The sequence below is a fragment of the Tursiops truncatus genome, chromosome 11 (assembly GCF_011762595.2).
Source record: "Tursiops truncatus isolate mTurTru1 chromosome 11, mTurTru1.mat.Y, whole genome shotgun sequence".
In the NCBI taxonomy this organism is placed as follows: domain Eukaryota; kingdom Metazoa; phylum Chordata; class Mammalia; order Artiodactyla; family Delphinidae; genus Tursiops; species Tursiops truncatus.
In genome coordinates this window covers 99,501,690-99,524,344 of record NC_047044.1, presented here as the reverse complement: position 1 = coordinate 99,524,344, position 22,655 = coordinate 99,501,690, and the positions used below count along the sequence as shown (strand labels likewise).

Below are 22,655 nucleotides of genomic sequence, written 5' to 3'. Positions count from 1 at the left end.
GTAACGGAGCGCCCTGCTTGTTTTCCAGGTGGAATGGATAGCAGGGTCTCGAGCACAACCAGTAATGGAGAGACAAAACCAGTGTGCCCAGGCATGGAAAAGGCGGAGGAGGCTGGCGGCCTGCAGCGGGGGCACTGGAACAACAAGATGGAGTTCGTGCTGTCCGTGGCCGGGGAGATCATCGGGCTGGGCAACGTCTGGAGGTTTCCCTACCTCTGCTACAAAAACGGGGGAGGTGAGACCCACTGCGTCACCCTCACCCCCCACCCACCCCAAGGCTGTCTGCATCTCACGCACTTACTGCCCTCTGGGGAGTCCCATGGACGCAGAGGATACTGGATTTGGAAAGGCCCTCAGGGCACTGCAGGAGAGACACCTAGACAGAGGGGCGACTTCCTGGGGGGTCCCTATTGTGGCTTCAGAGAAACATGGGTATAGGCTGGGAACCAGACGGATGGGAGTTTGGGTTCTGCCTCTGCTACTTACGCCCTGTAATCTCAGGCAAGCCTTACCTTGGGAGCTCAGGTAAATGCTGTAAACGGAGATAGTTCTACCTGCCCTTCAAGGCTGTTGTAACGCGTAGAGGTCACGTGTGCAAAGGGCCTAACGGACAGTAGCTATGCTGAAGAGGATGTCGGCACCCAACTGTCCCATGAGGTCTCGAGACTCCGTAGCCGTGACTTCCTGTCCTCCCCCTGCTCTGTGACATGTGTCCCCCCATGTGTCACCTTTGATACCAGTGGCTCTTCCTTTAAGATTTTCCCACTGAAATGTGTGTGGGGGGAGCATGAACTCTAACTCTTTCCTGCGTCTCTCCTGCCTCTCATTCTCCGCCATTCCAGGCGCTGCAGCCACTCCGCTGCCCCTGTTGCTGGTCACTTTCCCACCGGGGACTCTCCTTCAGGCACTCCTGGGCCTCTGGGGAGCCCCAGAGGGATTTGCCGGGTGCTGAAGTGCTCTGGCCGAGCAGTGGGCTCGGAAGGTCCCCTCGTTGGTGGGTAGAGCTTAGCGGGGCTGGGCTCCCAGGGCTGGTTTTATGGGAGGCTGCAGCCTGCGCTAGAGGAGGGGAAACGCCAAGGTGGGTCACGGGGACAGGCCGAGGGGGTGGGAGTTCTGTGGGCCACGAGGCCTGGAGGGAACCCTAATGCCACACCTACCCCTTTGTGGGGTGTGGGGGCCTCCGTGTGTGAGCCCAGTCTCAGTGGTTTTGGGGAGATGAAGCCCACGATGCGGGGTGGAAGAGGGAGCATGGGAAGGGGGTGACACACAGATGCTCTGAGCCCATAGTCTTACTTTCAGGATTGTGGCAACCGGGGATTGGCCGTGGGGTTGGAGGTTAACTTGTATTTTTCCAGAGGGGTGGGAATGGGCTGATGTGTTCGCTCTCCACAAGACTTCCTGGCCGGCAGCCTGAAGCAGCAGGACTTTGCTTGGCTGACATTGCGAGGGAAGGAGGGAGGTCCCGACCCAGCCCTGGACCCTCCGCCGGCTTGTTCAGACATTTAGGCCCGAGGGCGGAGGGATGGGGCTTGTCGTTCAGGGAGGAGAAGGAGTCTGGGGGCTAAGCCGGGCCTTGGGGCTCCGTGTCTGGAACCCGGTAACCAGCTTAGCTCCTCACGCGGCAGGAAGGTCGGGAGGTGAGCCGCTTTCCCCAAGCCTCTCAGGAATTGGGTGAGGGTGGCTGGGGAATTAGCAGGAGTGGCACGAAGAGGTGGGAGGGGGGTCCCAGGCTTGGTGCCAACCACTGGGCTGAGCAGGGCCTGGGCAGGGCACACGGGGTCATCCTGTCGAGGGGAGGCCTACGTCTGAGCTCCGCCTTGGGGCTCTGTGTAAGTTTGTGCGGCCCAGGGAGGTGTGGCCGTGTCTCGGGGGAAAGGCAGGCCGGGAGCAAGCGTGTCCACGGCCCCTGGTTCCTCACGTGGGTGCTTCTGGGGGAGCAGAGGCAGGAGGGTGGCCACCTCGTGCCGGGAAGAGCCTGCCCTCCAGCACGCCGGTCCCCACGAGCCGTTTCGGGGCTCACGGAACGGTCCGCGGAATCCTTAGGCCAGCACCCCGGTCTCTTCCCCGATAGGGCACAAGGCCTCAGGCTTCCTCTTCTCTCTCCTTGATGGACAACAGCAGCTGGAGGAAGTGCTCGGAGGGGCTCTGGGGCCGGGGCCGAGGCCGATGCCCGGGTTTGCTCTGAAGGGCATGAGTCAGCCAGGGCCACCGGGTGGACACGCGGGAGGCGCCCCTGCCAGTGTGAAGGGGACAAACCCGGGACCCGTGTGGCCTGTAGAGGGGCCCAGACAGGCCCGCTTTTCCGGGTTTTGGTGTTCCCAGAGGCTCAACCTTTCTGTCCCCTTTACCCCCTCGTCCCCTCCCCCCAGAGCACGGGTCCCACACTTCATCTCGTCACCTTCTCGTCTCTTGTCAAGAGGGGACGGAGGCCTCCTTATGACAGGACCCTTCGCTGCCGACATGGGGAAGGGGGTGGGGAGGACAGAGACCGTCTAGGTTGGTTTGACCCCATCCTCCTGCTTTAGTGATTTTGTTTAAACCCGTGGTTCTCAGATTGGGGCTTGGACTCCTGGGGGCGAGAGGGACGTTCTGAGCAGCTTCTGCAGGAGGGTGCTGGGGTCACGGGTGTCATCAGCCTGCTTTTTTCTGGGCCCTTCCTTGAACTTCATAGCTGTAAGTAGCCACTTTTGTGCTTGGCTGGGGGGATAAACTCGGGACTTTATTATCATTAATGTTTGTTTGGTGGGGAAGTCAGGGAGGAAAACGTCCCCAAAGCGCAATTTCAGTTCCAATCTAAAAATATAAGTGATATCTTCTGCGGTTCCTTCCAGCTTTAACGTTTCGTAGATCCTAATAGAAGTGAGTCCCGGAGCAGGGAAGAGGCTGAGGCAAGCATATGATAGAGGAACAGGGAAACGGTGAAACACTGTAGTCGAAAACCAGAGATGCTGAGAAAGGGGTACCAAGAAGCCTGTCTAAAATCCATCAGGAGACGGGTGCAGGGGGCGCCCGCCTCAGCCGCCTCCTAGATAAGCGCCCTCCCTGCCGTCCAGGCCTTGTAGCCAGTCTACCCCGAGCACCTGCCCGCCCCCCTCCCCGTGGCTTTCGACAGTCAGGCCAACCAAGCCCGGACTGTGTCACCCAACGACAGTGACTTACTGTGGACCCACCACCTGCCAGGAATTATTCCGAGTTGTTGTGATAATCTATAAACAGAACAGACCCCTTCCCTGTCCCTGTGGGGCTTACACTCCTTGTCTGTCTGCGAGAGACAGACAATAAACAATAAACACAGTAAACAAGAAAATTACATAGCATATCAGAGGTTCCTGAGTGCTACAGGAGGGGGGCTGCGGGCCACCACACCGAGAACGTTAGAGTGAAGTCTTGCCGGTGAGTGAGAGCCGGCCACGTGGATATTAGGGGGAAAGTGCTCCAGGCAGAGGAAACAGGTGTTAATGGCCCTAAAGCAGGAGGTTGGCTGGCGTGTTTGGGGAGCCACTGGAGGGGAGTCACTTTGGGGGGGCAGGTCACCCAGGGCTTGTCAGCCACTGTGAGACTCTGGCTTTCCCTCCAGTGATGGGGAGGCGGGCCAGGGGTTTGAGCAGAGGGGCCAATCTTACACTTGTACGCTGTCTGGCTGCTGTGTTGAGAACTGATTGCAGGGGACTAAGGGGGGAAGCAGACTGGTTACAAGGCTAAGAAGCTTAGAGTCTCCTTGATGTCCTTCTTTCTCACATAACTGGTGGCTCTGCCCAAATACCCAAGTCCTGGCTGCTTCGGAACCTGGGCCTTCAGCCGGAAGCCCTCCAGCTCCCTGGACCCCGGCTACCGGCAGACTGAGTTGCCCAACACCCAGGCTGCCTGGGGCTGGAGACCCACGTGAGGCTACAGCTGGACCTCTCAAAGCCGGGATCTTAGAGGGAAGGGCCATAGCCAAGTAAAGCCTACCTCTGGATGTCAGGGAGAGGGAGCATGGGGACACCAATGTCAAGGGCATTAGATGGCCCCCGTTTGCCCTGAGGTTGTCCGTAGATATACTAAAGAACGAAGAGAAACAAGGAGCGATTTTCTTCATGTAAGAGTCACGGTTATTTTATGAGTACGTGACAACTGGTCACCACTTTTAGTTAATGAAGCAATGCCAAGTATTGGTCCAGCAGTGTTGATTACAGCTTGTAATAGTCATGCATGTTCACTGCTGTGCTGCTCATGTGGCATATCGTCAGTTTGTCCTAAAAAAATGTCACCTGGAGCCTTACAGGTGACGCCACAGAATGTGTTCCTATCGAGAAGGGTGTCCAGCAGAATGATTCCTTTCCAGGATGGGCATGTGGTCTCTCCCATCCCATGGGGAAAAATGCCAGGACATTTTAGAATTTGGGCAAGGAGACTAAACGGGGGATTTGGGGAGCAGATAACTGACTCCATCCTCCGTCTCCAGGAGTGGCTCCATCTTTGAGTGGTGGTGACTGGGGCTTGGGTGGGGAAAGAGGCAGTGCCCCAGGACTCCCTGGTGGGCACCTGGGCTCTATCTCGTCCCTAACTCCCTCCCCGGTTTGGGGCCAGTGACTCGGCCTGGCGGGTGTGGACCTTGTCCCCTCTGGCCAGCTGCCCAGGAGCTCAAGGAGGCAGAGGGGGAGGGGCGCAGACTGACCACCGGACCCAGTGCGGTTAAACATTGGCTCGGTTCACTGGGGAAGAGCAGGTGGCACAAAGATGGGGATGAGGGGCTTGAGCCAGGCTGAAAACTCTCCCCCCTGCCCCCTGTCTTCTCTCTCTCTCTCTGCGATGTTTCCAGCTCCCAGCAGGACTGTTCATATCAGCTACTGGGTTCTCTCTTCCCTGATTGCCCCTTCCTGCCCAGCAAGCCTTGGGCTGATTTATCTACTCACGTGCCTGAATTGTTTACGATATTTCTTTGCCCTTGTGGTCACCAAGCGTTTCCTTCAGTGCCTGAATTACGGATGCGTGGACTAGAGGCAAAGAGCTGGAGGAGCCTATTCCCCACTAACTTTTGTTTTAGCAATTTTATGACAGTATAATTGGCTTACAACAACTTGCATGCATTTGAAGTGTACAGTTGGATAAGTTTCGACATAGGTGCACGCCCTTGAAACCATCACCACTATCAAGATAATGAAGGTATCCATCACTCCCCCAAATTTCCTCTTTCCCTCTCTCCCACCCCTGACCTCTGCTACCCCATCCCAATGCAACCAAAAACCTGTTTTGTTTTTTAAAAATATAACTATTTTCCAGCTTTATTGATATATTATGGATAGTAAGTTTAGGTGTAGAACATGATGATTTAATACATGTATGTATTGCAAAATGATTACCACAGTAAGGTTAGTTAACACCTCCATTCCTTCATATAATTACCTTTTTTTTTGGTGGTGATAACACTTAAGATCTACTATCTTAAGAACTTTCAACTATATAAGACAGTATAGTTCACTGCAACCACCATGCTGTATGTTACATCCCCAGAAATTGTTTATCTTATAATGAAGTTTGACCAACATGTCCGCATTCCTCACACCCCCAGCCTCTGGTAATCACCATTCTGCTCTCTGCCTCTATGAATTCCACACATAGGAGAGGACGTGCAGTATGTACTTTCTCTCTGTGACTTATTTCACTTAGCCTAATACCCTCGAGGTCCATCCATGTGGCTGCAACACGCAGAATTTCTTCTTTTTTTATGGCCGGATAATATTCCATTACACATATAGCATTTTCTTTATCCATGCATCTGTTGAGGGACACTTAGGTCGTTCCCAGGCCTAGTTTTCCAGGTTGTTTCCAAACTATATAGTAGTTTGCATTTCTTATAATTTTCTGTAAATGGAATCATGCAGTATATACTTTACTTGGCTTCTATCCCTCAGCATAATTACTTTGAGATTCATCCATCTTTTTCATGTCTCAGTAGTTCCCTTCTTGTTATTACTGGGTAGTATTCCATTATGTGGATATACTACAATTTATCTCTTCGCCTGTTGATGGACATTTGGGTTGTTTCCAGGCTTTAGCTATTACAGATGAAACTGCTAAGAACTTTTGTGTACAAACCTTTGTATAAACATGTGCTTTCATCTCCTTTGAGGGAACACTGAAGTGTGGAATGGCGGGATTATATGATAGGGGCACCTTTAACTTTTTAAGAAACTGCGGAACACTTTTCCAACATGGTTGTACCATGTTTACCTTCCTGCCAGCAGCGTATCTGAGTGCCAGCTTTTCCACAACTTTACCGATACTTGGTCTGTCTTTTTAATTTTAACTTTTCTAATTGGTGCGAACATTACCTCATTGTCACTTAAATTTATATTGACTAATGATGTTGAATATCATTTCATGTGCTTATTTGTAGCCCACATATCTTTTTTGGTGAAAACCTGTTCAAATCTTTTGACCATTAAAAAAAATAGGGCTTCCCTGGTGGCGCAGTGGTTGAGAGTCCACCTGCCATTGCAGGGGACACGGGTTTGTGCCCCGGTCTGGGAAGATCCCACATGCCGTGGAGCGGCTGGGCCCGTGAGCCATGGCCGCTGGGCCTGTGCGTCCGGAGCCTGTGCTCCGCAGCGGGAGAGGCCATAAGAGTGAGAGGCCCGCGTACCGCAAAAAAAAAAAAAAAAAAAAAAATAGGTCGTTTGTTTTCTTACTATTGAATTTTGCTACTTCTTTATATATTCTGGATACAAGTCCTTTATCAGATATGCATTTTGCAATTTTTTTTCTCATTCTGTCTTATATTTTTCCTTTGCTTAACAATGTCTTTTGAAAAGCAGAAGTTTCAAATTCTGATGAAGTGCAGTTTATGAATTTATTCTTTTATGACTCATGTTTTTGATGTCACATGAAAGAAATCTTTGCTTAACCCAAGGTCTCATATATTTTCTTCTAGAAGTTTTATAGTTTTAGGTTTCACACTTAGGTCCACCATCCATTTTGGGTTAATATTTGTATAAAATGAAGGTATGGATTGAAATTCATTTTTTGTGTGTATGTATATCTACTTGTTCTAGCATCATTTATTAAAAAGACTATCCTTTCTCCAATGAATTGCCTTTACACCTTTGTCAAAAATCAATTGTCCAAATGTGCCTGGCCCTGTTGCTGGACTCTATTCTGTTCTGTCGATCTATTTGTTTATTTTGACACCAAAACCACACTGTTTTAATTACTGTATCTTTATAATAATATGAAAATAAGGTAGAGGTAAGCCTAAAACTTAGTTCTTCTTTTTCAAAGTTGTTTGGCTATTTTAGGTTCTTTGCATTTTCATATGAACTTTAGAATCCGTTTGTCAGTTTCTACAAAAAAGTCTGCTGGGATTTTGATTGGGATTACAGTGAATCTATTGATTAATTTGGGAAGAACTGACATCTTAATAATATTGAGTCTTCTGACCCATGAACATGGTATGCCTCACCATTTATTTCGGTCTTCTTTCATTCCTCTCAGCAATGTTTTGCAGTTATGAGTGTACACATCTTTTGTCAAATTTATTCCTAAATAGTTCACCTCTTTGATGCTGTTATAATGGTATTATTTGTTAAATTGTAATTTATAATTGCTTGCGCTAGTAGAAGAAATGCAATTGATTTTTTATGCTGATCTTATATCTTGTAACCTCACTAAATTAACTTATTTATTCTAGCAGCTCTTTGGTACATTCCGAAGGATTTTCTTTCTTTTCTTTTTAAATACACTTTATTGAGGTATGACTAATGTACAAAAAGCTGTACACATTTAATGTATACCACTTGGTGAGTTTGGAGGTAAACATATACTGGTGAAACCATCACCACAATCAATGTCATAAACACATCCATCACGTCCAAAAGTTTCCTTCTGTCCTCTTTTTTTCATTTTAATTTTTTGTGTGTGATAAGAACACAACGTAAGATTTACCTTCTTAGCACAATTTTAAGAAAACAATTCAATATTGTTCACTGTGGGCACTATGGTTAAAGTGGATATCTAGGATTCATTCATTTTGCAAAACTGAAACTTTATACCCTTTGGCCAGCATCACCCTGTTTCCCCCTTCCTCAGACCCTGGTAATCACCATTCTACTTTCTGATTCTATGAGTTTGACTATTTTAAATTCCAACGGATTTTCTACATAGGCAATCATGTCATTTGCAAGTAAAGCAGTTTTATTTCTTCTTTTGTAATCTGAATAACTTTTTTTTGAGTAACTTTCAATTCCTTTTATTGCCTTCTCGCCTTGACTAGAATCAATATTGATGGAACCAATGTTGAATAGAAGTGGTAAATAGTAAGACTGGACACCCTTGTCTTACTCTCGACCTTAGGGGTTAAGCAGTCTTTCACCATTAAGTATGATGTTATCTGTAGGTGTTTTGTAGATGCCCTTTATTCCCTTCTATTCATCACTTGCTGAGAGTTTTTTTTTTTTTTAATCAGAAATGGCTGTTAGATTTGGTCAAATACTTTTCTGCATTTATTGAAACGATTATATGGTTTTTCTTTTTAAATTTATTAATATGATCCACTGATTTTTTTTTTAATGTTAAAACAACTTTGTATTCCAGGGATAAACTCCACTATGTATTACTTTTTTTATATATATTGTTGGATATCTAAAATTTTGTTTACAATTCTGCATCTATGTTCATGAAAGGTTGATCTATAGTTTTCTTTTCTTGTCTTTATCTACTTTTGTTATCAGAGTAATGCTAGCTTCGTAGAATGAGTTGGAAAGAATTGCTTCTAAATTTTCTGCAAGGGTTTGTATAGAATTGGTGTCATTTCTTCCTTAAGTCTTTGGAATGTCCCCAGCCTTGCGTGAGTACCACCAGGCTCTATCTTCTTGAGGGATTCTCTCCTCTCCTTGGGTAGTGTCCTCACACGCATGTGCTGACCAGCACTCAAGCTCGTAGGGGACCCTCTGCAGGCACTTGGGTCTCTCTGTGCACATCTCTCCCCCTGGGACTCTCTCCTGTGAACTCCCCTGCCCAGTTGCCAGCAGATAGAGGTCTATGGTGGAGCAAATGCCAGCATTTCTGGCATCAGTAGACTTGTCTCAGGCAGTGACTGTGAAAACAGAAGCAGAGAGGATTACTAAGGGAAATCTGATTTCAGTCCGCTAAAAGCCCGTCTCTAACATTGAGAGCAATCATTTCCTTGACAAAAATTATAGACTGTGGGCTGTGGGAATGCTCCTGGATATCTGTGACTGAGTGAGCTGCTTCTATGACCACAAGCTATGTGTTCTTTGGGCAGCAACTGAAGTTGATGGGGAGCAAACCTTGGAAGGTATAGATGGAAACTTCAGAGTGAAGGAAGTGACTGGCTAGGTCCTAAGTAACTTGGTGACACCTGATCTCTGCCGTGGTTCCAGACATCTAGACAGATGTCCCCGCCATTTTGCACAGTCCCCATCCCCGGGATTCTGACTGGAAGCATGGGGTGGTAATGGGGGGAGATGACCGTGGACCACAAGGAGGCTAGTGCCACGTAATGGACAGCCTGTTTCCCACCCGCAGGTGCCTTTTTCATCCCCTACCTCATCTTCCTCTTTACCTGTGGCATTCCTGTCTTTCTCCTGGAGACAGCACTAGGCCAGTACACCAGCCAGGGGGGCATCACAGCCTGGAGGAAGATCTGCCCCATCTTTGAGGGTGAGTAGCTCTGCGCCCGGCTCCACAGTCTCTGCACTAGTGGTTATAAACCTTGTTTGGAATAACTGGGTGGTGTATCAGCAGTGCTGATACAGATAAGACTCTGTGTCTTTATGTTAAACCTTCCACCGTGGGCCCAAGACTGAATTACTGCCAGGGAATTCCCTAAAAAGAGAATTTGAATGAGAAAAAAGTAATAATTCTACCATCTTTGGAATTCTCTGGCGGTCCACTGGTTAGGACTCTGTGCTTTTGCTGCCAGGGGCCCAGGTTCAATCCCTGGTGGAGGAACTAAGATCCCACAAGCTGCGTGGCGTGGCCAAATAAATAAATAAATAGATAAAATGTTTACATAGCACAGGGAGATCAGCTCGGTGCTTTGTGACCACCTAGAGGGGTGGGATAGGGAGGGTGGGAGGGAGACACAAGAGGGTGGAGTTATGGGGATATATGTATACGTATAGCTGATTCAACTTGTTATAAAGCAGAAACTAACATACCATTGTCAAGCAATTATACTTCAATAAAGATGTTAAAAATTTTTTTTTAATTCTACCATCTTGACACAATAGCTATTTAAAACTTAGGATGTTTTATTTCAACATTTCTCTCTATATAGGATTTTCTTTAAGATTCCATTTTGAAACAATTATATGTTCACAGAAAGTTGCAAAAGTAGCCCAGAGAGGTCACGTGTACATTTCACCCAGTGACATTTTCATTTTCCTCAATGATAAAAATCTTATATAGAACAATATCAAAACCTGGGAATGGACATTGGTACAATCCGCAGACCTTACTCAGATCGCACCCGTTTCCATGCACTTGCTGTGTGTGTGTGTGTGTGTGTGTGTGTGTGTATGTGTGTGTGTATAATTCTGTGTAATTCTATCACTTGTGTTGATTCGTGCAAACACCACCGCTGTTCCATGACCACGGAGATCTCCATCCTGCTGCCCCTTCATAGTCACACTAACCCTTCCCCTCCCCACCCCTATAACCTCTGACAGCCACTAACTTGCTCTCTATCTCTATAATTTTGTCATTTGGGGAATGTTACATAAATGGAATCATACAGTGTGTGACCTTTTGAGACTGGCTTTTTCACTTGGCATGATGCCCTTGAGATCCACCCAGCTTGCTCTTGTATCAGTAGTTCATTCCTTTTCATTACTGAGCAGTATTCCATGGTGTCGATGGTTGTCCTGTGGTTTATTTAACCATTCACCCACTGAAGAACATTTGGGTTGTTTCCAGTTTGGAGAGATTTACTTCATTATTTCTTTCTCTCTATATAAAGTTTACATATCTATTAATATGAAATATACACAGTTTCTGTCGTTTTTGTGGTTTTTTTGGCCACGCTGTGTGGCAAGTGGGATCTTAGTTCCCCGACCAGGGATTGAACCCTTCCCAGCACTGGGAGCGCAGAATCTTAATCACTGGACAGCCAGGGAAGTCCCTCTGTTTTTTTTTTTTGTTTTTTGTTTTTTTTTTTGTGGCGGTACGCGGGCCTTTCACCGCTGTGGCCTCTCCCGCTGTGGAGCACAGGCTCCGGACGCGCAGGCCCAGCGGCCATGGCTCACAGGCCCGGCCGCTCCGCGGCACGTGGGATCCTCCTGGACCGGGGCACGAACCCGTGTCCCCTGCATCGGCAGGCAGACTCTCAACCACTGCGCCACCAGGGAAGTCCAGTCCCTCTGTTTTTTAGTTAGTGTTATTTTCCATTTTTTACACGACAATCATGTGATTGCATAAACTTCCATCAAGGGGATATATCATAATTTGCTTAACAATTCTCTGTTCTGGGCTTTCTGCTTATTTTCAATCACTGATAAATGGATATTCTGCTGTCATGTATCTTCGTAGAGGTAGCCTTTACCCCCCTTTTTTGGAGTTATTTCCTTGGGATAAATTCTCAGGATTAGGATCACTGGATCAAATGGACAACCAAGTTGATGTCCCTTGACCATGCTTATTAAGTTGTTCTATGGAAGTGTTATGCTGACGTACACATCACCGGACTTGAGTAAGCGTCTTTCCTCCGTATCTTTAACAGCTCTGAGTTATATACCTGGCTCCCAAACTTGTCTGCACACTGGAATCACCCCAGGACCTTCCAAACATCCTGAGGCCTGTACCCCACCCCCAGAGATTGTTATTAAATTGGTCTGGGGTCTGGTCTGGGCTTTGGAATTTTTAAAATATTCCCAGGTAATTAATTCTACTACTATGTGGACAAGTTTGGAAATCACTGAGTTATATCGTTTGTAAACATGTTCACTAGTGTTGCAGGTGCAGAATGGTAGCTCATCATTTTTCATTTTGCACACCTACGATTATTAGGGAGGATGAGTGTGTTGTGAGGATGTTCATTGCCTGTGTGTGTGTGCTCCTCTGTGAACTGTCTCTTCCTGCTTTTAACGCGTGTTGTTTTTTTTAGTTTTATTTTTTGGTTGCATTGGGTCTCCGTTGCTGCGTGCGGGCTTTCTCTAGTTGCAGCGAGTGGGGACTACTCCTCGTTGCGGTGCACGGGCTTCTCATTGCAGTGGCTTCTCTTGTTGTGGAGCACGGGCTCTAGGCGCGTGGGCTTCGGTAGTTGTGGTTCGCGGGCTCAGTTGTAGTTTGCGGGCTCTAGAGCGCAGGCTCAGTAGTTGTGGCGCATGGGCTTAGTTGCTCCACAGCATGTGGGATCTTCCTGGACCAGGGCTCACACCCGTGTCCCCTGCGTTGGCAGGCGGATTCTTAACCACTGTGCCACCAGGGAAGTCCCCTAACGCGTGTTTTTACATTTCAGAAATATATCAGATGAATTCCAGGGAACATTAGCTATTGGAATCTCGGAGTTAGCCTTGTACATTTGTAAGATAGCTTAGAATCAGTGAACTTGCAGCATACAGATGAGAGTGTACAGGCAGCAGGGCAGGGCAGCAGGAGACAGGAGGAAGCCCGGCCTGGCCTGGCGGTGCTGCACGACGGGAGGGGGCAGCGATCCAGGAGCCCAGACCCCATACCCCGTGTCTCAGGACACTCACAGGGGAGCACAGACCCTCTCCTGAGCAGGGGTGGGCGGAGCCAGAAACCTGCCCCGTGTCCCCAGCCCCGTGTGCCTCCGCCCAGGTATCGGCTATGCCTCCCAGACCATTGTCATCCTCCTCAACATCTACTACATCATCGTCCTGGCCTGGGCCCTCTTCTACCTCTTCAGCAGCTTCACCATCGACCTGCCCTGGGGGAGCTGCCGCCACGACTGGAACACAGGTGAGGTCACCTCCACCTGCTCTGCTGCGGTGACCAGGAGAGGGATTGTCCCCATATCCTGGTCCCCAGGCCCCATCCTTCACCTGGGACATGCTAGAAATCTGCCAAGGAGGTGACAGAGGTCTAATGTCAAAGATAAGAGCGAGAGTCCACCAGCATCACAGGAAAAATATCACAGACTTTTTCAAAAAATTCATGTGTTGAATCAACGTTATTATGAAGATAGAACTGACTTCTTTTTGTGCAGTTTAGCCCTTTATGGGTTTTGATTTGAAACGTGGTTAGTTTGATATATGGATATATTGTTTTCTCATTTATTTATTCTTCATGTCTTCTTTCTGATACTATTTGAGGCCTTTCCAACTCCCAAGTCATGTGGATTTAACCAGGGATAAGCTGTTTTGTACGGCATCAGTATAATTTACCATAGCAAGTAATTTTCTCCCGTGATTTTCTTTTAAGACAAGAGCCTCTATGGCGATAGAACTACTAAGTCTAATGAATTGAAAGAAAATGTTCAATTAAAAATACAAATTAAAAATTTCTAGGGTAGTGCTTTCCAAAGGAACTATCTGTGGTGAGGAAATGTGCTTTGTACTCTGATGCGGTAGCCACTGGCCACATGCGCTATCGAGTACTTGAAACATGGCTAGTGCGTGTGAGGACCTGAATTTTAAAGTTTTTATTTAATTTAAGTTAATTTAATGTAAATAGCCACACGTGGCCGGTCACTGCCCTGTTGGACCGCGCAGGTGGACACTGTCCTGCTCCCAATGTCCAGACACCTCTCGTGCCTGTCAGTGAGGCCCTACCTGTGCCGTGATGAACTTTTTCTTGTTCAGATAAGTTACTCAGTTCTGAGCTAGAGTGTGAATCTTTTACTCACTTGCCAGGGAAGTGGTTTTGCACGTTTATCCTGGCGTTCAAGGCCCCCTCGCCCTCATATTTGATGCTGTCTCTCCAGGCTTTCATTCCCTTGTCACCACTTTGTCCCACTACTTGTCAAGTGAAAAGTCAAATCTTGGAGGTACCGCCCCGGACACCCCAAGATCTGCTAGGTTCTTCTCAAGTGTGTCTGCTAGCGCCTACACTGGCCCCGGCCCTTGACTGTGGCACTCACCCCGCTTTTCCTCTGTTTGTTGCAAGATCTTGAGGGCAAAATGGTGTCTTCATCTCTACACCTTTTGCACTTAGCATCATGAGCTCCCAAAAAATATTCATGGAATGAATCAAGTTTTTAAAATCTGTTTTATTCTATTATTTTCTTTATTATGTGTTTTTTCTTCCTTCCCCCTTCTTTCCTTCCTGCCTTCCTTCCTTCTTCCCTCCCTCCCTCGTCTCTCTCTCTCTCTCTCTCTCTCTCTCTCTCTCTCTCTGCACTAAAATCCGCCCTGCCAGCTTCTCACATGGGGATTTTATCCAGGTCTCAGTGCAGTTCCTCTTGTAGAAAGTTTCTGCCTTTCTGGTGCCCAGGGGCTTGGCCTCAGGCCATCATCAGGCCTGTGTGCTTCTGGCTGACTTGGCAGGGGGAGCATCTCTGAGGCAAACTCAATACCCAGGGCTTTGGCTCCATGACATTTTGGGCATTTCTCCTGGTGAGTCTGGAGTCCTCAGAGCCTAGCGTCTTGAGTAGCACAGGACATCCCATCCTGTCCAGAAGGAACAGCCCTTTTGGGTGTGCTGAGGCTTCAAGGAAAGTGACTTGGTTTGGAGGAGAGAGGGCTCCGCTAATATCCCGTGGTTCGGCAGGTGTGTGTGGAGCCCTGGCTCTACCCCAGGCTCTGTTCCAAGTACGGGGGACATGCAAGGTGCAGAAACAGAGCTCCTACCCTCGTGGCTTTCATTCTAGCGGCAGAAGACAGACCAGAAACAAAATCAGTGCATCCCATGTGGCATGCTAGAGGCACTGCTGTGCAGAAAACTAAACGGGGAGGAGAGACTGGGAATCTTAGGGGTGGGGTGTGATTTTAAATAGGGTCATCGGGGAAGGCATCTCTAAGAAGGTGACGCTGGGTCATGCTCTGAAGGAGGAGGGCGTGTGGAGGCAGACACTAGGTAGGAGAAGCAGCAGTGCAGAAGTGGGGTGGCATCCAGGGGGCAGCAGGGCAGGTGTGGCCGGAGCAGGTGAGTGGGGGCGGGGCAGTAGGAGAGGGGTGGATGGAATGGGGCCTTGGAGGCGATGATGAGGTTTGGGCTTCTTTCTCTGAGTGTGATGGGAAACCCTTTGGAGGTTTCTGAACTGGGACATGACAGAGCCATGACATGACTGAAGTTTGAGCAAAGCCTCCCTGGCTGCTCTCTGGAGATTTGACTCTGGAGGCAAGAGCAGAAACTGGGCCCATCAGGGAGCCGGGAGCCGTGGTGACCTGCATCAGACTGGTGCTCATACCTGTAACGGGAAGGGTCAGATCCCAGATTTTCTGGAGGTGGAACATACACAATTTGCTGAGCTGGATCCCAGCCTTCACGTCATCACAGACAAGCGATGCCGGGCCATTTCTAAGAAGATCAGCTTTCGTGTGTGCACAGTGGGGAAACGCTCTCTGTCTTTATTGATATTTCCCAGGATTACTGTCCTAATAAAACATAAAGAAGAGTATGAACACTTTGTGAAAAGTCCACAGTCGTAGACGGGTAATTAAAAGCCACTATTTATGGAGTGCCGGGCAGTCTCCGCTTATCAGTCCTACACTGGGATCTTCTCATGTACATTTATTTATTTAAATTTATTTATTTATTTATTTTTGGCTACGTTGGGTTGTCGTTTCGGTGCTCGGGCTTCTCATTGCGGTGGCTTCTCTTGTTGCAGAGCACAGGCTCTAGGTGCATGGGCTCAGTAGTTGTGGCTCGCGGGCTCTAGAGCACAGGCTCATTAGTTGTGGCGCACGGGCTTCGTTGCTCCACGGCATGTGGGATCTTCCCAGACCGGGGATCACACCCACGTCCCCTGCATTGGCAGGCGGATTCCCAATCACTGCGCCACCAGGGAAGTCCCCTCGTGTACATTCAGAGACCACGGAAGTGAGGCTTAAAAGCCACACAGCGAATAGCCGGAGGGGGGCAGGGATTCAAGCCGGAGCCTTCTGATCTGTACCTGTGCTCTTAGCCCTCAGCTACATCACTTCCCCAGAAGGCATCCTTATTGTTCCTCAAAGGCCACTCTCTGCAGGACAGTGGCCCAGAAATGTTCGTATGTTTGAAGCTGATGGCGTGCAAAGCATCTTTCCTGAGGCCGCCTGATGGTGCTTTAATGAGAATGTGCTACACCCACCCACCCCCGCCCCGGCTCCACCCCGGAGAAGTGGGAGAGGGTGCAGTGGCTTTGCTGAGGTCATTATGTGTTTCGTTTTGTGTTTTATTATGAGGCTGTTTTGTTTAGGCACCTTCAGCCCAGATACCGTGCTTCCCAGTCTCCTGAAATTTCGCCCCACTCTCTGCTCATGTTACATACTGGCCAGTGATGTTTCTCTCGCTCCCCGCCCCGCCCTGGACCCCCGGCAGAGCACTGCGTGGAGTTCCAGAGGGCCAGCAGCTCCGTGAACGTGAGCTCTGAGAACGCCACCTCTCCCGTCATCGAGTTCTGGGAGTAAGTGAGGCCCCTGCGCCATCGCAGTGTGGGCGGCGTGTCCCATAGACGGGCGCGGGGCTGGGGACCCCACGGGCTGCAGGGGACGAGTTTCTGCCTCCTCCTTTGGTGGCGCCGTCACCTGAGTGGCTTTTTCCCGCCGTGCCTGTATTTGTGGTTAGGGCAGGGCTCTTCCCGAGGCTCTCCTCGCGCTGGGCCTGCGTCGCTCCCCGCCCCCACCCCCCACCCCCACCCCCACCCCCACCCCTCCCACCCCCGCCCGCCATGTGGGTCCACCCTCCCCTGCGGCTGCATGTGTGTTGCTTCTACTGCCCCGCCCCGAAATATTGGCGTTCACCGAAGACATGGTTCCTCACATCAAAGCATCCTAACCCTCCGGTTGAGAACATACGTGTTCGCACCCCCTTCTCCGGGTTAAACTGGTCCTCAGCCTGCCAGAGCAAACCCGCCTGGGAACAGTTTGTCTTTGCCTCCTCTCTGTCTACTCCCATCTCTGGGCTAAGCAGAGCCTCATGGATCAGGGTAAAGGAGCCGACAAGCCTTCGGACCAGAGCCGGAGGCCCGGCTCCGCTGCCCAAGCTGAGGCCGGCGGCACAGGTGCAGTTGCTCACCCTTCTCTCCCCAGGAGGCGGGTCCTGAAGATCTCGGACGGCATCCAGCACCTGGGGGCCCTGCGCTGGGAGCTGGCCCTGTGCCTCCTGCTTGCCTGGGTCATCTGCTACTTCTGCATCTGGAAGGGGGTCAAGTCCACGGGCAAGGTCTGTGTTCGAGGGCCCCAGGCCCCTCCCTTCCCTGGGCCACCCTGCTCCCCCGGGGGCTCAGCCACCCAGGGGTTTCCCAAGTTGTACCTAGTCGGGGATGGGAGGGAATGATCCCACGAGGAGTTCACATGTCTCTCTTGCTTGATTCTGTGCCTTTCCTGGATTCAGTGGTATGTCCTTCTGGTATTTGGGGAACTGGAATAGGGGAGAGAGAGAGAGGACAGAGAGAGAGAGGCAGGAGGGACACGTGGGGAGGAATCTGATCTTGGAATGCACCATGCGTGTGGGCACACCGCAAACTGAACACGGTTCACGGCTCCCCGTTTCATACAGCTGTTCTCTGGGAAAGCAATTCCGTCATGACTATTAATCTCAACATGACTGTCATCCACCCCGAGACCCTGGGGAGACTCGTTTCCCTGGAGTGCATGAGGGCATCCCGAGTTCTCCTGGACTCCTGCCCTGGCGGCCTCTGACCAGGCTTCCCTCCTAAGCTGGCTGCCCAGTTGTGCTAAGCTTGTGAGCTCTGTGGGGACAGGGGTCATGTGTGACAGAGCTTCTTGTCCCTGACGACCCTTGCCACTGTTCTAAGCTTCTTGCTGGGAGCGTGCCTAAGTTCGCTCAGTCACTCAGCAGATATTTGCTGGGTGTGTGTCAGGGAGACAGAGGGAGGGGGGAGGGCTGAAGGCTGAGTGCTGAGCAGCTGCGGGGGGAGCGGGAGGGCGCAGAAGGGGTGACCTCTGCCGTGGGCTTGGCGGCTCCTCCGCCTGCCCCCTCCCCGTCCCCCCGCTGCTGGCTGCCCCAGTTCCTTACCTTCTCCTCTGCCCCTTGGCCAGGTGGTGTACTTCACAGCCACCTTCCCTTACCTCATGCTGGTGGTCCTGTTGATTCGAGGGGTGACGCTGCCTGGGGCCGCCCAAGGAATTCAGTTTTACCTGTACCCAAACCTCACGCGTCTGTGGGACCCCCAGGTAAGACGCACAGACGGGGCCGTCCCTGTGCTCAGCTGGGCATCTCTGCTCCTGGACAACCCCAGGCATCCACGCTGAGGGGGGTGTCTCCACGCATCTCCCCCTCCTGGGTTCACAGCTGCCGGGGAACCCAGGGGCCCTGAGGCCCTCGTGGCATTTTGTAGTGTTTCTGGGGGGCTGTAAATGCGTCCTAACAGCCTTTCCCCCAGGCTCTCCCCTTCCACTACCTCCCATCCCCTCTGGGTGTCTCCTTTCATTTCGAACAGCCTCTCTCTCTCCTGACCCTCCACTGGCCCCTCTGGCCCGCCCTCTGCCCACAACGCCCGCTCCTGGCCACGGCCCCCAGCGCCTCCCAGGGCCAGCTGGCTGGTGGTGCTGAGTTTCCTGTGTGCTGTCCAGAGGCCCCCGGCCCTTCCTTCAGGGTCCACCCTCCGGGAGGGGGCTGTCAGCTGACGAGGGTCTGGACGGCAGGGCCTGTACTGAGAAGCCTCTGCCAGGGTCTCGTCTTCTCTTTGGCAGCCGTTCTGAAGGCCAGCAAAGCCAGGAGGGGGCCGGGGGTAGAGAGGCCGCGGGTGAGCACCGCCCAGAGCCCCGCCCGGCCCGGCTGTGGCCTGAGCCCGCTTCCCTGACAGAGGTCACCTCCCGGGGCCTCCTCCTGGGCTGGAAGGGCTGTGCCCCTGAAAGGGACGCCCAGCTCAGAGCAAACCAGAAATCGAACGGCTTTTCGTACGTTTCTATAGTAAGGCAGCGGCACTGTCACTGCTGAGAGGTGAGAGGGGGCAACAGAGGAGGCAACAGCCCCCCAGCTCCCTCCGAGGCGGGGACCGTTCCCACGAAGGCAGTGGCTCCCCTTGTGCAGAATTTTGGGTGGCTCTTCTCAAGCCTCCCAGCACCCCCGGATGAATTACGAGCTCTTCCATCCTGAGTCCTGCGGCTGCCAGGGCTCCCTGAAGCAGCAGACCACTCGAGCCCGGAAGCCTCCCCAGCCTCGGCCCGGGCTCTTTCCCCACGACATCCGGTGGGATAGGAGCTCACCCTCCCGTCCCCGTTTCTGAGACAGATAGAGACACAGGGGCAGCCACCTCGTCTCCCCGTGGACCCAAGGGCTGCAGTCGGGCCTCGGAGCCAAACTGTAGAACCCCAGCTGCTGAAGCTAGAAAACCCCAACGTCATCTCTGCAAACTTCTCGCTGCGCAGATGAGCAAACAGGGCCCAAGGTCACGTGGAAGGAACGGCAGGCCGGGACCCAGAGTGCCGTGGTGGAAGGCAGGCAGCAAGCAGGAGGTTGCGGGGCAGCAGAGCTGGGCGAGGCCTCGGAGGCCGGGGGTGGGTTCGGCTTGGATCCCTCACGCCGGAGGGAGCCGCTGCGGTTCTGGGGCAGCGGTGTGAACCGGTGGCTGAGCCACAAGCCGCCTTCTGGAGATCAGGCTGGGAGACAGGCAGGTAGAATGAAAGAAGAAAGGGAGAGAGGGTCCAGCGTCTCTGGAGCTGACCTATGGCTTCTGTGATCGACGCTCTGTTTGTCCTGACCAGCTTTTTAGCTAACAACTGCTGAGCGCCCGCTATGGCCCTGGCATCGTTAAGAGGGTCACATGCATTATTTCAGCTAATCCTCACCGCTGACCAATGAGGCATCCCCATCTTATAGACAGGGAATTAAGGCCTAGAGAGCTTAAAGAACTTCCCATCCGCGCACCTGCACCTGGAATCCAGGTCTGCATGGTGACAAGTCCCACAGGTTTTACGGTCTCTTGAAGGCAACGTCCTGTCTGCTCGTCTTTGTTTCTCTTGCAGCTCATTCATTCAGCAAAGATTTATTGAGCGTCCATTTTGTGCCAGGTATGTTCTAGGTGTAACGTTTGCTACGTAATAGCTGCCGGCAAATATGAAGAAGGTGGACCAGAGCGCCTTCAACTCTGAGAGTTAAAAGGCCGTAATTCTGTGTCTGGGTTACTGCAGGGAATAAGACCTCTTTCAGGCTTCTCTCCAGGACACCATCCTTCCAACCTGGGCAGCTGCAGGCTGTGCAGGCAGCGATGTCTTCAGAATCCTCTGAGCCCAGGGAGGGAGACGTTCCAAGAGCCAGGCTTGGTCCTGAGCTTCCGAGCAGACTTCCTAACGGCTGGTCCTGGCCTCCTGCTGAAGCCCACCTTTCTGTCAGTGAGCAGAGCAGCCTCTGCAGGGCGGGATGCCCCCCGCCAGAGCCCTAATGGGAAGTAGCTGGCGCTCCCCAGGAAGTGTGCCAATGCCAACCTTCATTTGCCTGGCACTTGAGAAAGCTGCAAAATTCCTGCAGCACAAAGACCAGAGCGCCTTTCTCGGCCAAGCTCTCCGTCTGGAGCGGAAGCCAGGCGGAGACACTGCTGAGTTTATCTCGTTGGCCAGGCTGCTGTGCGGTGGGGGATTGCTGCCTCGCCCGGCGCCCCCAGCACCGTCTCTTTCCCACTGCGGAGTGGCCCCGGGAGACTCCGCTGGTGCAGCGTGTGCTGGGTCCTGGCGCTTTTTCTTTCCCTCACGCTGACCCTTTGTTCCACTGCACTTTGGTAGATCGATAAGGACAGGGGCTGGGGACGAGGTGTCCAGAGAGTCCTTGTTGAACACCTGAAACCTCTACCTTAAGCTCTCTAAGGAAGGGTTTATTTAGGGAAGGAGGTTGGAGCCATTGATGAGAACGAGTCTTTTCATTTTGATGTCGTGCATGGAAACCTATGGGACCTTATTATTACTGGAAGGTGAGTTGCTTCTTTAAAATAACAGCAACGACAAATAGGCCAATAGCTGACACGTGTATTATGTGCTCACTGTCTGCCAGGCCCTTCCCTAAGAGCACAAGGCAGTTGAGTCCTCACACTAATCCCACGAGTTAGGCGTAGCCTCATTTTACAGATGAAGAAGTCGGAGCTTAGAAAAGTTAAGAAATTTGCCCCAAACTACGAAACAAGCATGGAGGGGGAGCTTGGGTTTCATCCCAAGTCGTCTTCTGCCTTAATCACCATGATATACATTTCCCAAAGAATATGAATGATTAGTTTTAAGAGTTGATTTTTATTATTCTAGAATTAATTCTGAAGTGGGATAGGGAACTAATATTTCTTTATGTGTTAGGCATTTTACATACATTATTTTTATTTGTTATTTTACCCATTCCATTTCTTAATATACCCATTTGTTATTTTACTTGTTATTATACCCATTTTCCTGATGAGAAAAGTGAGGTTCAGAGAGGTTAAGTGATTTGCCTAAGATCACACAGCTAGTTATTAACAGAGTTAGGAACTGAACTCAGTTCAGTTTGACTCCAAAGCCCAGGCTTACATACGATTGCCTTCCTGAAAATAGAAAATGTAATAGTCCTTGGGGTTGGACTCAGGTTGAAAACATCTTTCCTGGACCTTCTAGAAATTCTCTCTTTCTCTGTCGCCCCTCCAAGACCTCTCTTTAGCCCACACTCCCTGAAGCGCTTTTCGCTTGTATTGTCGGGCAGTCTTCTGCGCCAGCCAACCACACCCTGGAGCTTTGCTCCCGAAACCAGGGCTCTCGGACGGGGCACGTGGCAGGTCGCCTGTGGGGGGTAGAGAATGGCTTGCCCTGCTTCCTCCGGCCCTTCCCGCGGCCCCGCGGCTCTCCCGCCCCAGCAGGCTGGCCAGGAGCAGCTGCGCGGAGCCGGCTCGCTAGCCTCCAGCCAGTCTGAGCCCCGCACTCTGAGCTCTCAGGCCTTCTGCTGCCTTTTCCTCCGTTCTCCTCAAGCTCTCCTCCCAACTCGGTCTTAGTCTCTCCCCCTCTGGGCGAGGTGACCTGCCAAGTCACAGCTTTTCTTGTTTCTTCTTCCCAAGCCCAAGTCTGCAACACTTCCTAACCGTGGGATCTGCACGTGCGCAGCCACGGAACATCTCCGAGGAAACAGAGTTTCCTGCGTGGACGGCGGGTCAGGCTGTAGCCTGGGCCCCGCCAGGCACGGGGAGTAGGCCTCGGGGGCCCGAGGCTGGGCAGGTCCGGGGCTGCGTCCTGGATAACCGGCCTGGAGACACCTCCCCGGCCCTCCATCCCAGCCTGGTGGGATCCTTCCTGTACAACCTTAGAACCTCTTGCCACAGCAACCCGCACTTGGGGCTGCGATAATGAACAAAAAGGAACAGTGACCTTCAGACCAGAGGCCACTGGGTCTTCCTGGGAGGACTCTCCTCGCAGAGTCTGGGGCAGATTTAGAAGAGGAAAGGATTTGAGACGTTGCAAAGGAACAACCAGGCTCCCCGAGGCACGTCCTCGGTCCGGGGCGTCCTCAGAGTTTTGTGGCCTGTCCTCAGCTTCTCTCCTTTCATTCCTGCCTTTTCTTTCTCCAGCTTCCGAGACCCCCTCTTCTTTCCCCATGATCATTTTTCCTGAGGTTTAAAGAAGCTCCCCTTGGTGTTTTCGACC

At 51.1% G+C, this 22,655-nt stretch overlaps 1 protein-coding gene and 1 long non-coding RNA gene across 2 annotated transcripts in view; one reads left to right on the top strand and one right to left on the bottom strand.

The window, feature by feature from the left end:
• Positions 1-22,655, top strand: part of SLC6A13 (solute carrier family 6 member 13) — a 35,528-nt gene that overhangs the window by 5,164 nt on the left and 7,709 nt on the right. The window contains exons 4-9 of the mRNA XM_033867219.2: positions 29-235; positions 9,526-9,660; positions 12,781-12,921; positions 16,423-16,507; positions 17,133-17,265; positions 18,105-18,239. Of these exons, the coding sequence (XP_033723110.1) occupies positions 34-235; positions 9,526-9,660; positions 12,781-12,921; positions 16,423-16,507; positions 17,133-17,265; positions 18,105-18,239 (831 nt within the window). The 5' untranslated portion in view covers positions 29-33. The remainder of the gene's footprint in view (positions 1-28; positions 236-9,525; positions 9,661-12,780; positions 12,922-16,422; positions 16,508-17,132; positions 17,266-18,104; positions 18,240-22,655) is intronic.
• LOC141275922 (uncharacterized) lies at positions 16,381-17,733 on the bottom strand. The gene is made up of 3 exons (XR_012324581.1): positions 17,356-17,733; positions 17,119-17,237; positions 16,381-16,652 (listed from the first exon to the last, which is right to left on the bottom strand). It is a non-coding gene; the product is annotated as an uncharacterized lncRNA (long non-coding RNA).